Genomic DNA, 18,681 nt, shown 5'->3' on the forward strand with positions numbered 1-18,681 from the left:
TTCGATTTTATTTTTTACCGCCAGAGCCATCCCACCCTCTCTGCTTACTTGACTATCGAAGGATACCGATGAGTTACAGATAAGGGCAGAGAAGTGGCAATGGAATTTAATCTGGACAAGCGTGAAGTGTTGCACTTGCGGAGGTCAAATGAAAGGAGAAAGTAGACCCTTGCTGGCACTGAGGTCCTGCAGGATGGCGGGCTCCGGGTCTGTAGTGGCTGTCGGTATGCTACACCATCACTGGTAGAGTTGTTGAGTCAGGAAGCCACGCTGCAGCTGGAACACGCATGGAATATTGTTGCAGTTCTGGTCACCGTATTATAGGATGTCGGGGGTGGAGCAGTTCACCAGGATACTGCTTGGATTAGAGGGTATGAGCTGTAACAAGAGGTTGGACAAAGTTGGGTTTCTCTCCTGGAGCACTGGAGGCTGAGGAAAGATCTGGTGGAAATTTATCAGATTGAGAGGCGTAGACAGACTATCTTTTTCCTGGGGTTGGAATGTCTGATGCCAGATGGCACACTTTCAATTTGCTGATGGTACCAAGTGGTGGGGCTCATCAGCAAAAATGATGAAACAATGTACAGGGAGGAGATCAAACACCTAGAGAGCTGGAGCAGTGATAACAACTTGATGCTTAACGTCACCAAAACCAAGGAGATGATCGTCGATTTCAGACGGTCTCAGCCTGAGCACACACCCCTCAGCATCAGCGGCTCCACAGTGGAGAGAGTGGAAAACATCAAGTTCCTTGGGGTGCAGTTCTCGGACAATCTCACCTGGTGCAGGAACACCACTGGGATTGTGAAACGGGCCCAGCAGAGATTGCACTTTCTGAGGAAGCTTAAACAAGCATCACTCCCTACTAACATCTTAACTACATTCTACAGAGGCGTGGTTGAGAGTGTGCTGACCTTTTGCATCACAACCTGGTACTCCAGCTGCAATGCTGTCGACAAAAAAGCCTTGCAGAGGGTGGTTAAGGGAGCAGAGAAGGTTACTGGGGTCTCCCTACCTTCTGTCCAAGACCTCTTTCAGAGTTGATGCCTCCAGAAGACACGATACATCATTGAAGACCCTTCACACCCTCTCCATGAACTGTTTGTTCTTCTGCCATCAGGCAAACGTTACAGGAGCATCAAAACTAAAACCACAAGGCTACTAAACAGCTTCTTCCCACAGGCAGTCAGACTGCTAAATAGCTGCTCTACCTGACTCTGCTTTGGACACTTTTAACTTGCACTGGACACTTGATTTTAACTGACATGTGGCTGTTGTGTTTTACTATTTATTGTTATGTTTATTATTTAGTGTTGCGTTTGTTATGTTATGATTGCACTGCCCCTGAGAAACGCTGTCTCATTCTGCCCTGCAGAGCTGAAGAATGGTTAGAATGACAATAAAGTTTTTTGAATCTTGAATGCTTTAAGATATATTTATCTAGAGATACAGCACAGTAACAGGCCCACACCCAATGGGCCCAAATACACTTGTGACCAATTAACCTACTGGCCTGTTCTCCTTTGGAATGTACAAACTCCTTACAGACAGCAGTGGGAATCAAACCTGTGTTGCTGCGCTATAAAGCATTACGCTAACCCCTACTCCACCGTCCAACCCCATGGTAGAGGGGACAAGTATTTCAGGTAGAGTGGTGGGTGGTAGATTTTTCAATATGTTAAGAGTAATAGGCGAGAGTAGATATCAGACTGCTCTGCAAGAAGAGAGGGAGGCAGAAGAGAGGAAATTATAGGCCAGTTAGTCTGATCTCAGTGGCTGGGAAATGCTGACGTCAATTGTTAAAGATGAGGTTTCGGGGTACTTGGAGGCACGTGATAAAATTAGCTGTGGTCAGCGTGGTTTCCTCAAGGGGAAACCATGCCTGATAGATCTGCTAAAATTATTTGAAGAAATAACAAGTAGGATAGACAAAGAAGAATCGGATGTTGTTGTCTACTTGGATTCTCAGGAGGCCTTTGACAAGGTGCTACACATGAGGTGCTTAACAAGTTAAGAGCCCATGGTATTACAGGAAAGATACTGGCAGGAAAGAGCATTGGCCGATTGACACGAGGCAGGGGAGTCTAGGGGTAGAAAGCACAACCTCACAATAGATGGATGTCATTTTAGAACAGAGATGAGGAGGACCTGTGGAATTCATCGCCACAGACGGCTGTGGAGGCCAAGTCATTGTGTATATTTAAAGTGGAGGTTGATAGGTTCTTGATTGGTCAGGGTGAGGGCAGGAAAATGGGGTTATTCGTAAGGCCAGTGGTGTTGTGGGGATGGAACTGGACTCTCTGATGGTGGTGTCTGAAAAGAGGATGCTGTCTAAGTTGCATGCCATCTTGGACAATGTCTCCCATCCACTACATAATGTACTGGGTGGGCACAGGAGTACATTCAGCCAGAGACTCATTCCTCCGAGATGCAGCACAGAGCGTCATAGGAAGTCATTGCTGCCTGTGGCCATCAAACTTTACAACTCCTCCCTTGGAGGGTCAGACACCCTGAGCCAATAGGCTGGTCCTGGACTTATTTCCTGGCATAATTTACATATTACTATTTAATTATTTATGATGTTATTACTATTTAATTATTTGTGGTTTTATATAGCTATATTTATACTTTGTTCTTGGTTGGTGCAACTGTAACAAAACCAAATTTCCCTCGGGATCAATAAAGTATGACTATGACTATTAAGTGACGGTAAGTCGCCATGATGGAATGGTGGAGCAGACTTGATTGGCTGAATGGTCTAATTCTACTCCAATGTCTTATGGTCTCAATATGATGTGAAACAAGGTATATGGATGACACACACAAGGTGAACAGTTTGTATAAATGTCAATGCTGCCACAGTAGCGTAGTGGTTATGTCGTGGTGCGATTCCAGCCCGGGGCTTTTGCAGTACAGAGTTCAGTTCCAGCTCACTCTATGAGCAGTGTGATCGTTCTCCCGGTGAGCTAGCTGGGTTCCCACCAGGTGCTCCGTTTGCCTGCCACAGTCCAAAGGCATACTGGTTAGAAGGTGAGGTGGTCATTGTGTGTTCTCCTGTAATTACGTTGGCTTTAAGTAAGTGGTGACAGAGCACAGTGACTCTTTGAGCTGGAAGGGTTTGTTTCATGCTGTTTCTTTAAAAATGAAATAAATAAAAGAAATTGACATCAAGATTGGCATGGCATTGCTGGCTGAATGGACACTCCAGTGCTGTACTCTGTTCTGTGACTGGCCGTCCTGGTTCATTACCCTGCCCAGTGCTGTACTCTGTATAGGGTAGCAAGAAGGGAGCTTAAGAAGGGGCTGAGAAGAGCAAGAAGGGGACATGAGAAGGCCTTGGTGAGTAGGGTAAAGGAAAACCCCAAGGCATTCTTCAATTATGTGAGGAACAAAAGGATGACAGGAGTGAGGATAGGACCGATTAGAGATAAAGGTGGGAAGATGTGCCTGGAGGCTGTGGAAGTGAGCAAGGTCCTCAATGAATACTTCTCTTCAGTATTCACCAATGAGAGGGAACTTGATGATGGTGAGGACAATATGAGTGAGGTTGATATTCTGGAGCATGTTGATATTAAGGGAGAGGAGGTGTTGGAGTTATTAAAATACATTAGGACAGATAAGTCCCCAGGGCTGGACGGAATACTCCCCAGGGTGCTCCACGAGGCGAGGGAAGAGATTGCTGAGCCTCTGGCTAGGATCTTTATGTCCTTGTTGTCCACGGGAATGGTACCGGAGGATTGGAGGGAGGCGAATGTTGTTCCCTTGTTCAAAAAAGGTAGTAGGGATAGTCCGGGTAATTATAGACCAGTGAGCCTTACGTCTGTGGTGGGAAAGCTGTTGGAAAAGATTCTTAGAGATAGGATCTATGGGCATTTAGAGAATCATGGTCTGATCAGGGACAGTCAGCATGGCTTTGTGAAGGGCAGATAGTTTCTAACAAGCCTGATAGAGTTCTTTGAGGAGGTGACCAGGCATATAGATGAGGGTAGTGCAGTGGATGTGATCTATATGGATCTTAGTAAGGCATTTGACAAGGTTCCACATGGTAGGTTTATTCAGAAAGTCAGAAGGCATGGGATCCAGCGAAGTTTGGTCAGGTGGATTCAGAATTGGCTTGCCTGCAGAAGGCAGAGGGTCGTGATGGAGGGAGTACATTCGGATTGGAGGGTTGTGACTCGTGGTGTCCCACAAGGATCGGTTCTGGGACCTCTACTTTTCATGATTTTTTTATTAACGACCTGGATGTGGGGATATAAGGGTGGGTTGGCAAGTTTGCAGACGACACAAAGGTTGGTGGTGTTGTAGGTAGTGTAGAGGATTGTCAAAGATTGCAGAGAGACATTGATAGGATGCAGAAGTGGGCTAAGAAGTGGCAGATGGAGTTCAACCCGGAGAAGTGTGAGGTGGTACACTTTGGAAGGACAAACTCCAAGGCAGAGTACAAAGTAAATGGCAGGATACTTGGTAGTGTGGAGGAGCAGAGGGATCTTGGGGTACATGTCCACAGATTCCTGAAAGTTGTCTCACAGGTGGATAGGGTAGTTAAGAAAGCTTATGGGGTGTTAGCTTTCATAAGTAGAGGGATAGAGTTTAAGAGTCGCGAGGTAATAATGCAGCTCTATAAAACTCTGGTTAGGCCATACTTGGAGTACTGTGTCCAGTTCTGGTCACCTCACTATAGGAAGGATGTGGAAGCATTGGAAAGGGTACAGAGGAGATTTACCAGGATGCTGCCTGGTTTAGAAAGTATGGATTATGATCAGAGATTAAGGGAGCTAGGGCTTTACTCTTTGGAGAGAAGGAGGATGAGAGGAGACATGATAGAGATGTACAAGATATTAAGAGGAATAGAGTGGACAGCCAGTGCCTCTTCCCCAGGGCACCACTGGTCAATACAAGAGGACATGGCTTTAAGGTAAGGGGTGGGAAGTTCAAGGGGGATATTAAAGGAAGGTTTTTTACTCAGAGAGTGGTTAGTGCGTGGAATGCACTGCCTGAGTCAGTGGTGGAGGCAAATACACTAGTGAAGTTTAAGAGACTACTAGACAGGTATATGGAGGAATTTAAGGTGGGGGGTTATATGGGAGGCAGGGTTTGAGGGTTGGCACAACATTGTGGGCTGAAGGGTCTGTACTGTGCTGTACTGTTCTATGTTCATTTCAGATCCCCCCCTCCCCCTCCCACTTTCAAATCTCTTATTATCTCTTCTTTCAGTTAGTCCTGATAAAGGGTCTTGGCCAGAAACGTCGACTATACCTCTTCCTGTAGATGCTGCCTGGCCTGCTGCGTTCACCAGCATTTTTTTGTGTGTGTTGCTTGAAATTCCAGCATCTGCAGATTTCCTCGTGTTTGTGAATACAAAATCCAAAGTAATTTATAAAATCTCAGTACATGGATGTCACCATCTACAGTATGACCCCGAGATTCATTTCCTTGCAGTCGTTCACAGAAAATACAAAAAGAAACAGGAAAAATAAACAAAATCAGAATTGGAATCAGAATCCTTTATTATCGCCAAGTATGTGGACACGTACGGGGAATTTGATGCTGGTTTCCCTGAGCTTTCGCTGTACAGAATCAAAAAGCAAACAAAACAATAGTGCAAATAATGGTGAACTATATACAATGAGGTGTACCTGTGTATGTACAGGTGGACTTGGTTTATAATAGACTAAAATTCAAATAATAAGAAGAAATACTGAAAACATGAGACGAAGAGTCCTTGAAAGTGGGTCTATAGGTTGTGATAACAGTTCAGTGTTGGGGTGATTGAAGTTATCCCCTTTTGTTCAGGAGCCTGATGGTTGAGGGGTACTAACTGTTCCTGAACCTGGTGGTGTGGGACCTGGGGCTCCTGTACCTGCTTCTGGATGGCAGCAGTGGGAAGAGAGCATGTGCTGGGTGGTGGGGCTCTCTGATGATGGATGCTGCTTTCCTGTGACAACGCTTCATGTAGATGTGCTGGGTGGTTAGGAGGGATTTAAATGTGATAGACTTGGCCGTACCCACTACTTTTTGTAAGCTTTTCCATTCTCGGTACATTTTCCTATAATTGTGGTCCGTGTAGATGTGCTCGGTGGTGGAGAGGGCTTTGGGCTGTATCCACTGCTACTAAAGGTTGGTTTTATTGGTGTGTCTGTCCTGCAGCTGCAGACCGGTGCAGATGAGGTGGGGTTTGTGGCCACAGAGCTGTGCATTCACCTGAAGCTCGCGCCCCAGAACATCTGTGCCCAAGCCATCAAACTCTTTCAACACGATGTGATCAGTGCTTGGGTCAATTCCATCCTGAAACCATCAGAGATCTGTGGACTGCTGGTGGGCAGTGATTGTGGCCACTGGGATATCTACTCCAACTGGAGTGTGCCTCTCCCCGGCACTCCAAAGCCTCCTGTTGTCCCTCCGAAACCACCCCACCCAGGAGCACCAGTCACCAGGGTCCTGTTCCTCACCGACATTCACTGGGACAGAGATTACACCGAGGGGAGTAACCCAGACTGCAGAGACCCTCTGTGCTGCCGGCCCGGATCGGGAAGGCCCCCCTCGCACCAGCGGGGTGCCGGCAGGTGGGGGGAGTACAGTAAGTGCGACCTCCCCCTGTGCACCATCGAGAACCTCCTCCAGCACCTGCAGTCTGAGCACTTCGACGTGGTGTACTGGACTGGTGATATCCCAGCCCACAACATCTGGCATCAGACCCGGGAAGACCAGGTCCTGGCCCTCAATACCATTACTCAGCTCATCCACCGTTACCTCGGCAACACTACCGTCTACCCATCCGTTGGCAACCACGAGAGCACACCAGTCAACAGCTTCCCACCACCCTTTATCCATGGCAACGAGTCCTCTGCCTGGCTCTACAGTGCCATGGTCCAGGCCTGGAAGCCCTGGCTACACCAGAGTGCCCTGGAGACCCTCAGGTAATTGGGGGGGGGGGGGAGAGAGGGAACATGCATTGACATTGATTGAGTTTGTGGGAATGAAAGGGTTAACATATGAAGAGTATTTGATGGCTCTAGGCATGTACCTGCTGGAGTTTGCAAGAATTGGGGGTGGGTGGGGGGAAATCTCATTGAAACCTATTGAATATTGAAAGGCCAAGATAGTAGATGTGGAGAGGATGTTGCCTATAGTGGGGGAGTCTCGGACCAGAGGGCACAGATAGAGTGGATGTGGAGAAGATGTTCCCTATGGTGGGGAGTCTTGGACCAGAGGACACGGATAGAGTGGATATGGAGAGGACGTTTCCTATAGTAGGGGAATCTAGGACCAGAGGACACAGAGAGAGTGGATGTTGAGAGGATGTTTCCTGTGGTGGGGGAGTCTAGGACCAGAGGGCACAGCTTCAGTAGAGTCCTGACGAAGGGTCTTGGCCTGAAACGTCGACTGTACCTCTTCCTAGAGATGCTGCCTGGCCTGCTGCATTCACCAGCAACTTTGATGTGTGTTGCTTGAATTTCCAGCACCTGCAGAATTCCTGTTGTTCAGTAGAGGGATGTCCATTTAGCACAGAGCTGAGGAATTTTTTCAGTCAGAGAGTGGTGAGTTTGTGGAATTTATTCTCACATCAGCTGTGGAGGCCAAGTCTTGCAGTAAATTAAAAACTTGACGTCCTGCCTGATGGGGTCATGTATAGAAGAGGGTAACTGCGTTGTGTCCGCGGCCCCTGGTTCTGATGTGTGTTTCTTGCTCAAAGGCGCGGAGGCTTTTACACAGCAAAGGTGCAGCCAGGACTCAGACTCGTCTCCCTCAACATGAACTTCTGCTCTCATGAGAACTTCTGGCTGCTGGTGAACTCAACTGATCCAGCTGACCAGCTGCACTGGTTGGTCAACATCCTGCAGGAAGCAGAGCAATGTGGCGAGAAGGTATGTGAGCCTCGCGGTGCTGGTGACCTCCAGCTTGGCCCTGCACCCCAGCCTGGGGAGTGGTCAGAATCCATCAGCCTCTGACCTCCAGCTTGTCATAGTCATACTTTATTGATCCCGGGGGAAATTGGTTTTCGTTACAGTTGCACCATAAATAATTAAATAGCAATAAAACCATAAATAGTTAAATAGTAATATGTAAATTATGCCCCAGACTTTCACAGGGGAGGGGTCAGGCGTCACACTGTGACCTCCAACACACAGCCAAGGTCTCTCCTCCTCAGCATTACACACTCACTCCTCCGCCCCAGGGTTGTGGGGGTGGTGCTGGGGCAGTGAGGAGCGGGTGGCAGTGACTACCGCATGATGTCAGTCTACTGCTGTGGGTGGGAGGTAAGTCCATTCCAAACCACCACCCCTGCGTGGTTCACAGAGGGCCACCCACACTCCTCACTCTCCCGCAGGAGTGGATCCATGTTCCCTGTATGGAACCGGAGGAAAGGAGCTTGGAGATTGCAGTGGCCAGGGCCTGAGGTGAGGCCCCACCGCTGTGCCCACCAGTGGGGGTGAAGAGGAAAGATGATCACGGAGGTTCAGACCCCTTGAAAGAACTCTCTCCCTAGGGCCCTGCAGACCACTTCAGATGCTAACTGCTGTGTGAACCTGCCTCTCCTTCTCTCCACTGGCCATTTGCTCTCTCTCCCTGCTGTGCTTATGAAAGAAATTCCCATTCCATTGATGGTCCTTTTGCTGATGGTTATTGCACATCCCCTACGTGATCACCAGTGGGTACAGCTTCCATACACACCCTTCATCTCAAAGGTATTCCTTGCTCCTCACCTTTCCCTGTCCTCCATCCCCATGCTGCGCTCCTGGCCAAATTCCCTTGCTCTTCCAAATCTTCCGAGTACCATTTCTCCCGTCCCTGGGACACAGACAATTGCTCCTCATTCCCTCAAAGTCAACTTTATTGTCACAGGCACCATGAAAATCTTCCTTGCAGCAGCATTGTGGGCACACAGTAGTATACGTGTCAGCCGCCCCCGTCACGCGGTGTTAAGTGTGTCGGCCGGTCACGCGGTGTTAAGCGTGTCGGCTGTGTTCATAGGAACTATTTTATTTCAAGATACAGCACAGAGTGGGTGCTTGTGGTTGTTTGAGCCCCCCTGCCTGAGCAAACTCATAACCCCAGTGATCACAGGCTGCACCATTTTACAATGACCAAGTAACCTGCTTGGTACATCACTGGACTGGGGGAAGAACCGGTTCACCCAGGGAAACCCACACATTCGATGGGGTGGACGTACAGAGTCTCCTTACAGAATGGCACCAGAATTGAACTACAAACTGCCCTGAGCTGCAGTAGTGCCACGCTAACTGTTATGCTACAGTGGCACCCATTTTTACACAAAAGAACATTTGAACCAAAAGAACACCAAACAGCATTGTCGTGCCCAGTGGTACAGTAAGGCCGTGATTAGGGTTGAGGTGGTTGGTTTAAGAAGCGTATCATTGAAAGGAAGCGACTGTCCTGGAACCTGGTGATGTGGGATCACAGGCTACCTGATGGGAGCTGTGACAAGGTGGCACGGTCCGTGGCGTGAGAAGATGGTGGGAACTGCGGATGTTCTAAGATTAAACGTGGAACAGTACAGGCCCCAAGGCCCACAATGTTGTACCACCTTTTTAATCTTCTGCAAGATCAATCTAACCTTTCCCTCCTACACAGCCTCCATTTTTCTATCATCCATGTGCCTATCTAAGGGTCTCTTAAATGCCTCTACCCTGGCAATGCTTTCCACAGACCCATCACACTCTGTACAAAAATCAACAAATAAAATTTAAAACATCCTATCTCCGACACCTCCCCCACCCCCACTCTTTCCGCCATTGCCTTATAATGACTCCCCCCTCATATTAGCCATTTCTGTGAGAAAGTCTGGCTGTCCATTTGATCTTATCATCTTGTACACCGTATCAAGTCGCCTCTCGTCCTCCTCCACTCCAAAGAGAAAAGGTGAGAGTGGAAAGATTTAAAAGGGACGTGTGGGGTAAGTTCTTCATGCAGAGGGTGCTGACTGTGGAACTGGTCGAGGCAGGTGCAATAGTGTAAGAAGCATTTGGAGAGGGTCATGGAGGGGTGGGGACTGGAGGGATATGGGCAGAACACAGGAAACCAGGTAGTATTCATTTGTTCACTGTCCCAGTTCAAATTTGTCATCACCTGACTGTACACATACACAACCAAATGAAACAACGTTCCTCTGGACCACAGTGCACCCACAAAACATATATCTCACACAGTACAGAAAACAAAATATTACCACAAATAAGCTAATAAAATATTATTCCAAATGCAAGTCGTGTGCAGCACAGGACGTGGGCTACATGTATGAAACAGCTGGATGGGCACTGTGGTCGGCATAGACAGGTTGGGCCGAAAGGCTGGGCACCTGGGGTGATATGTCAGGTGTGCTGTGCCCAGGGGTAGTAGTGTTAGTGAAGGTGAGTGCTGCCTCTCCCTCTTGTATCCACGCTGTGCTGTGTGTCTGTCCTTCAGGTTCACATCATCGGCCACATCCCCCCCGGCCTCTGCATGAAGGTCTGGAGTTGGAATTACTATCGCATTGTTAGCAGGTGAGTGTGGTAAGGAGCGAGATCTGCCCGTCATTGACCCCTCTGCCACTGTGATTCCTGCCAGTTCACCCTTCTCTCTCCCCCCATCCCACCATACAGGTACGAGGGGACCATCGCCGCCCAGTTTTTCGGCCACACGCATGTTGATGAGTTTGAGGTGTTTTACGATGAGGAGACCTTGAGCCGTCCGCTCTCCGTAGTGTTCATCGCCCCGAGTGTCACCACCTACATCAACCTCAACCCCGGTAGGTAAGCAGAGGGGCTGCGACCCCCGGGTCCCGGGACTCTCCTGAAGTCCACAATTAGTGTGTAAGGTTTTAAGCATTGAATTTGTCTCACTCGCGAATGATCTTGTGTTGTGATAGAATTATGCCTCGTTCCTCCCCAGTGAGTAGATTTCCAACCTGTTTAACCCACTTTGGCTCTGTATGGTTTTTCATTCTTCTGAATTCTAGTGAATACAGGCCCAGAGCCATCAGACACTCTTCATATGACAAGCCATTCGATCCTGGAATCATTCTGGTGAACCTCCTTCAAACCCTCTCCAGTTTCAGCACATCCTTTCTAAGATAAGGGGCCCAAACCTGCTCACAATACTCCAAGTGAGGCCTCACCTGTGCTTTATAAAGTCTCAACATTACATCCTTGCTCTTACATTCTTGTCCTCTTGAAATGGATGCTAAGATTGCATTTGCCTTCCTGGGCCAAATGGCCTAATTCTGTTCCTATATCTTATGGTCTAGGATAACATTGTAGGCCGAAGGGCCTGGTTGGCACTATAGTGTTCTATGTTCCAATAAAAAGAAAGGGAATTGTAGGCCAGTTAGCCTAATCTCAGCGCTTGAAGTCCATTATTAAGGATGAGGTTTCGGGATAGTTGGAGTCTAATGATAAGTCAAAGTCAGCATGGTTTCTGTAAAGAGGAATCTTGCCTGACAAATCTGTTAGAATTCTTCGAGGAAGTAACAAGCAGGGTGGACAAAGGAGAGGCCGTGGATGTCATTTACTTGGATTTTCAGAAAGTATTTGTGCAGGTGCCACACATGAGGCTACTTAACGATAAAATCCTATGGTGTTACAAGAAAGATATTGGCATGGATAGCAGAATGGCTGACAGGCAGGAGGCAGTGAGTGGGAATAAAAGGGGCCTTTTCTGGTTGGCTGCCAGTGACCAGTGGTGTTCCTCAGGGGTCAGTATTGGGACTGCTACTTTTCACAATATTTGTCAGTGATTTAGATAATGGAATTGATGGTTTTGTGTCAAAGTTTGCAGATGATACAAAGATAGGTGGAGGGGTAGGTAGTGCTGAGGAAGCAATGTGATTGCAGCAGGACTTAGACAAATTGGAAGAATGGACAAAAAGTGGCAGATGGAATACAGTGTTGGGAAATTTATGATAATGCATTTTGGTAAAAGGAACAATCGTGCCAACTATTATCTAAATGGGGAGAAGGTTCAAACATCAGAGATGCAGAGGGACCAATGAGTCCTCATGCAAGACTCCCAGAAGGTTAATTTACAGGTTGAGTCTGTGGTAAAGAAGGCAAATGGAATGTTAGCATTTATTTCAAGGGGAATAGAATATAAAAGCAAGGAGATAATGCTAAGCCTTTATAAGGCATTCGTCAGGCCGCACTTGGAGTATTGTCAACAGTTTTGGGCCCCATATCTGAGAAAGGATGTGTGTCATTGGAGAGAGTCCAGAGGAGTTTCATGAGGACGACTCTGGGAATGAAGGGGTTAACGTATGAGGAACATTTGGCAGCTTTGGGCCTGTACTCACTGGAATTTAGAAGAATGCGGGGGGATCTCATTGAAACCTACTGAATGTTGAAAGGACTGGATAGGGTGGATGTGTAGAGGATGTTTCCTGTGATGGGGTATCTAGAACTAGAGGGCACAGCCTCAATATTGAGAGGCGACCCTTTAGAACAGAGGCAAGGAGGAATATTTTTAGCCAGTGTGTAGTGAATCTGTGGAATACTCTGCCACAGACTGCGGTGGAAGTCAAGTCTGTGGGTATATTTAAAGTGAAAATTGATAGTTTCCTGATTGGTCAGGGCATCAAATGATATGGTGATAGGGCAGGTGTTTGCAGTTGAGTGGGATCTGGTATCAGCCATGATTGAATGGTGGAGCAGATATGATGGGCTGAATGGCCTAATTCTGCTACTGTCTTATGGTCCTCTGCCTCCCTTCCTTCTCAAAAAGTGGACCTTACAGTTATGCCTCTTGTATGAGACATTTCCACCCTGGGAAAAGTCTCTGGCGCTCTAATCCAGGCAGCCTGCTGGTAAATTTCCTCTGCACCCTCTCTAAGTCTTCCACATCCCTCCTATAGTAGATGACCAGAAGTGAACACAGTACTCCAGGTGTAGTCCACACAGATCTGTTGGGGGTCTGTATTTGTCTTGGACGTGAGTCAGTGTTATTGGTTGTGTACAATGCAGGCACTCACCAGCCAGATACATTCCCAAGGCAAATGGGTTCACCCTGTAATGGGTCGGGATGAGGGTGTGGGAGGACAGATGCGTCCAGTTCAGCTGAGGGTTTGAGTTTTCTGAGAACATAGAACAGTACACAAGAAGGCACAGTTTTATGGCTAACATGAAAGGGCACAGGTTTAAGGTGCTTGGAAGTAGATACAGAGGAGATGTCAGGGGTAAGTTTTTTACGCAGAGAGTGGTGAGTGTGTGGAATAGGCTGCCAGTGACGGTGGTGGAGGTGGATACGATACGGTCTTTTAAGAGACTCTTTGACAGGTACATGGAGCTCAGAAAAATAGAGGGCTATGGGTAACCTGAGATAATTTCTAAAGTAAGGACATGTTTGGCACAGCTTTGTGGGCCGAAGGGCCTGTATTGTGCTGTAGGTTTTCTGTTTCTAGTACAGCACAGGAACTGGCCATTCATCACATAATGTTGTGCCGAACCAATTGAATTAGTAATCAAATGGCCAATTGAGCTGATCTCTGCCTACACCATTTTCTTCATGGTCATGTGCTTATCAATAGGTTTCAAAGGTACATTTAATGTCAGAGAAATGTATACAATATTCATCCTGAAATTCTCCTTCTTCACAGACATCCACGAAAACAGAGGAGTGCCCCAAAGAATGAATAACAGTTAAATGTTAGAACCCCAAACACCCCCCGCTCCCCCCTCCCACACATAATCAGTAGCAAAGCAACGATCCCCCCCAGCAAAAAAGTATCAGCCCCCCCACCGAGCACTCAAGCGTGCAGCAAGCACCAATAAAGATACAGACTTGCAGTACCCCAGAAACTACCCCTTCACCCGGTATTCGACATACCACAGGCTCTCCCTCCCTAATAAGGGAAAAGAGATGTCCCCGATTCACAGCGAGAGGGGAGACATAACAAAAAAACTCGCTGATTTATGCTGTTAAAAGTCGCTTCCGAGCTCTGTGCCCAAAGAACTCGGGTCTGAGGGCACACAACCAGCAGCCAGCTTGCTGCTTTCAATCCTCTGTCTCCCACAATGCATCAAGCGGCAGCGGCCTGGAATCCACCCACCTCCAGAGCCACGAAAATCTGGCACTCTGAAGGCGCACTAGTCGTCCAGGCCGCATCCTTGGCATATCGAAAAGCAGCCGGTCGCGAGGCCCCGAGTGTGGGTCCCATTTCCGCAAAGAACTGAAGTCAGTGTGCAACTCCAGGTCAGGGTCCTCAAAAGAACCCTAAAAAGGAAAAAAAGAGATATATAATATAGAAATTGAGCTGTTTCCGAAGATGCAAGCAGAGTTGTCGTTAGATGCCATCTTAACGTTTTTGAAAGCCCCTAATGTATCTGCCTTTACCAGCACCCAGGCAGTACATTTCAGGAACCCACGACTCTGTGTTTTTTAAAAAAAACTTGCCCCTCACATCTCTTTTAACAATTACCCCCTCTCAATTAAATGCATGCTTTATAAAGGGAGCCTTTTCTGTGTGTCTGCTGGTGACTAGTGATGGTCCACAGGGGTCTGTGCTGGGACCGATTCTTTTTATGTTATATGTCAGTGACTTGGATGATGGAATGGATGGCTTTGTTGCAAAGTTTGCAGATGATGCGAAGATAAGTGGAGGGGCAGGTAGTTTTGAGGAAGTTGAGAGGCTACAGAAGGATTAGACAGATTAGGATACTGGGGGAAGAAACTGCAGATGGAATGCGTTGTCGGGAAGTGTATGGTCAAGCATTTTGGTAGAAGAAATGAAAGGGCTGACTATTTTCTAAATGGAGAAAAAATACAAAAAACTGAGGGCAGAGGGACTTGGGAGTCCTTGTGCAGGATTCCCTGAAGGTTAGTTTGCAGGTTGAGTCTGTGGTGAAGAAGGCAAATGCAATGTTAGCATTCGTTTCAAGGGGACTAGAATATAAAAGCAAGGATGTAGGGCTGGCTGGTGGCACAATGACATCAGTGCCAGACCCGGGAGCGGAGGTTCCCGGGTTCGAACCCAGTCGGGGCCGCTCCCGACTACGCTTTCCATCCGTGCCGGGTTGGGTGTTGAGATCGCAACTCGACCTTGTAAAACAAAGGGAAAAATACTGTGAAAATGTCTGTGTGAGGAGTGGCGTGCCACACAGTCTCTCTCTCTCTCTCTCTCTCTCTCACTCTGCACCTTGTAAAGGCATGAAAAAGACATCGTCCTGCCAACATCACGCACGCAGACACACAGACGCGCATGCACACACCAAAAAAAATTTTTAAAAAAGTAAGGATGTAATGTTGAGACTTTATAAAGCACTGATGAGGACTCAGTTGGAGTATTGTGAGCAGTTTTTGTATATAATTAAGGCAGAGGTTGATAGATTCTTGATTGGTCAAGGGCATGAAGAGATATGGGGGAAGGCAGGAACCTTGATGGGCCAAATGGCCAAATTCTGCTCCTATATCTGATGGTCTTATGCTCTTGTATCCTCTGGTGTTAGACATTTCAACTCCAGGAAAAAGATACGGTCCATCTATCCTATCTAAGCCTCTCATATTCTTACAAATCTCTGTCAGATCTCCCCTCAGCCTCTGCTGCTGCAGAGAAAACCACCTCTTATAGCACATACATCAAAGTTGCTGGTGAACGCAGCAGGCCAGGCAGCATCTCTAGGAAGAGGTACAGTTGACGTTTCGGGCCGAGACTCTTCGTCAGGACTAACTGAAGGAAGAGCTAGTAAGAGATTTGAAAGTGGGAGGGGGAGATCCAAAATGATAGGAGAAGACAGGAGGGGGAGGGATGGAGCCAAGAGCTGGACAGGTGATTGGCAAAAGGGATACGAGAGGATCATGGGACAGGAGGTCCGGGGAGAAGGAAAAGGGGGAGAGAGGAAAAAGAACCCAGAGGATGGGCAATGGGTATAGTCAGAGGGAGAAAAAGAGAGAGAAAGAATGTGTGTATATAAATAAATAACGGATGGGGTACGAGGGGGAGGTGGGGCATTAGCAGAAGTTAGAGAAGTCAGTGTTCATGCAATCAGGTTGGAGGCTACCCAGACGGAATATAAGGTGTTGTTCCTCCAACCTGAGGGTGGCTTCATCTTTACAGTAGAGGAGGCCGTGGATAGACATGTCAGAATGGGAATGGGATGTGGAATTAAAATGTGTGGCCACTGGGAGATCCTGCTTTCTCTGGCGGACAGAGCGTAGGTGTTCAGCAAAGCGGTCTCCCAGTCTGTGTCAGGTCTTGCCAATATATAAAAGGCCACATCGGGAGCACCGGACACAGTATATCACCCAGCCGACTCACAGGTGAAGTGTTGCCTCACCTGGAAGGACTGTCTGGGGCCCTGAATGGTGGTAAGGGAGGAAGTGTAAGGGCATGTGTAGCACTTGTTCTGCTTACAAGGATAAGTGCCAGGAGGGAGATCAGTGGGGAGGGATGGGGGGGACGAATGGACAAGGGAGTCGCGTAGGGAGCAATCCCTGCTGAAAGCAGAGAGGGGGGGAAGGGAAAGATGTGCTTAGTGGTGGGATCCCGTTGGAGGTGGCGGAAGTTATGGAGAATAATATGTTGGACCTGGAGGCTGGTGGGGTGGTAGGTGAGGACAAGGGGAACCCTATTCCTAGTGGGGTGGCGGGAGGATGGAGTGAGAGCAGAGTTCGTGAAATGGGGGAGATGTCTCATAGCACATGCCCCCCTCCCCCCCAATCCGGGGACATCTTCTGTGCCCACGCCAAAGCGTGACATCCTTGTTACAATGGGGTGAGCAGGACTACATTGAGCCGTGTTGACCCTCAGTGGTCTGAGCTTGTACCCTTGACAGTGTGCCATGTCGTTCTGAGTCCTGTCCTTGTGTTGTGTTGCAGGGTATCGGATTTATCAGGTTGACGGCAATTACCTGGGGAGTTCGCGGTCGGTGCTGGATCACGAGACTTACATCCTGAACCTGACGCGGGCCAACGCAAGTGGGCGTCCCAGCTGGACTCTCCTGTATCGACTGCGGGAGGTCTATGGCATGGACTGGGCCTTCCCCGCTGACTTCGATAACCTCATCACTCGCTTCCAGAAGGACGAGCGCCTCTTCCAGCTGTACTGGTTCCTGTACCATAAGGGCCACACTGCAGAGCTGTGCAGGGACGCCTGCAAGACCGCCACCATTTGTGCCCTGCGCACTGGCCGATCAGACGATCCCGAACTTTGCCAGGATCTGCTTGAGGAGCTGGAGTACGGACAGATTCAGAGGGCCTGGAAGCTTCGGCGAATGTGCTGAACCCTGTCAGTCCAACCAGTGAACCTCAGGACCTGCCAGCCTCCAACCATATGTACGATAACAGGGGCAGGAGCAAGGAGAGCGGGCAGGGGAGAGGCAGCAGGCGTCCAGGCACTGGGCTCCAAGCTCTTGCGGTTCCGGGGGTGGTGATGGTGGAAAATGGGGGATGAACAGATACTTAACATCTATGAAACACACAACCAGTGTGTTGACGAGACAAAGCATCTTGCGGTCCATTCACCCCCACCCATACCCACATCCCTCTGCACCCAGACCAGCTTCATCCCCACGCCTTGGCACCCAACTAGCCTCTCCCCACAAACTCTTCTGTCTCCCCCTGCACCCAGATCAGTCTCTCTTCCCCCCGTGTCTCCCTTTCTTACCCCCTGCACCCAGATCAGTCTCTCCTCCCCCCCGTGTCTCCCTTTCTTACCCCCTGCACCCAGATCAGCCTCTTCCTGCTACCCACTCTTCGTCTTCGGCCTTCACCCCGCTCACTTCTCTCGCCTCAGCCTCGCTCCATTGAAGGGATCGGTTCCACCGGGTTCCCCTGCGGTGATTGTCCGTGCATTGGTCCCAGGCTCAGGGACAGTGCAGAGGGTGGGAGGTGTTTGTTCCCTCGCATCACCTTCATCAGGATCAGCCCGCTGATCTGCCCTGAATTCTACAGGCCAGAGGGAACTTTTTGTACGTGAGACAGTTCCAGATTTTCACTCCTCTGTGTGTAGGTGTGAAGATCAGAATAGTTGAACTGTCCTGTCAGAAACATTTTTCACTGCAGAACCTGCAGATGTTCTGAGAGTGGAGCTGAGGTGACCTAGCTGTGTGTGATGGGATGCTGTAGAAGGAACTTCACTCCATGTGTGACCCCGGGAGTATGTGATGGGACAGTGTGGAGGAAGTCTCACTCTGTGTCTGACCCCGGGAGTGTGTGATGGGACAGTGTGGAGGAAGTCTCACTCTGTGTTTGATCCCGGGAGTGTGTGATGGGACGGTGTGGAGGGAGCTTCGCTCTGTGTTTGATCCCGGGAGTGTGTGATGGGACGGTGTGGAGGGAGATTCTCTCTGTGTCTGACCTGTGTAGTTCCTACGCTGCTGTGTGTTCCTTTGTTATACATGTGTGATAACTCTGTTCTACCTGCACTAATGTATTTCACTTTAATGAACTTGAATTTGTGCCAATAATTTCAGATTGAAGCCTTGAACCGTAATTGTGAATGTTTGAGTGATAATCTGATGAAATCGAGTGCAGTGATGATTATACTGATCAAATGGTGTGTCTTCCAGACTGATGCAATAAACACTCATTACCTCTGTTTCCCGCTGATCCTCAGTGATTGATTTACACATCTTGTTGGTTGGTTACAGTCTGTGATGGGAAATGGACAATCATAGTGACGGACAGCAAAAAGCCCCTTCCCCAAGGCAGTGACCCTACACCCAAGAAGGCCTACAGCCTGCAGGCAACGTGTCT

General features: G+C 48.5%; 1 protein-coding gene across 1 annotated transcript in view; it reads left to right on the forward strand.

Annotated features, from left to right (window-relative positions):
• Nucleotides 1–18,524, forward strand: part of smpd1 (sphingomyelin phosphodiesterase 1) — a 34,141-nt gene extending 15,617 nt beyond the window's left edge. The window contains exons 2-6 of the mRNA XM_072262425.1: nt 6,148–6,917; nt 7,694–7,865; nt 10,426–10,502; nt 10,602–10,747; nt 16,804–18,524. Of these exons, the coding sequence (XP_072118526.1) occupies nt 6,148–6,917; nt 7,694–7,865; nt 10,426–10,502; nt 10,602–10,747; nt 16,804–17,207 (1,569 nt within the window). The 3' untranslated portion in view covers nt 17,208–18,524. The remainder of the gene's footprint in view (nt 1–6,147; nt 6,918–7,693; nt 7,866–10,425; nt 10,503–10,601; nt 10,748–16,803) is intronic.
• The last annotated feature ends 157 nt before the right edge of the window (nt 18,525–18,681 follow it).

The sequence above is a fragment of the Mobula birostris genome, chromosome 7 (genome assembly GCF_030028105.1).
Source record: "Mobula birostris isolate sMobBir1 chromosome 7, sMobBir1.hap1, whole genome shotgun sequence".
Lineage (NCBI taxonomy): Eukaryota > Metazoa > Chordata > Chondrichthyes > Myliobatiformes > Myliobatidae > Mobula > Mobula birostris.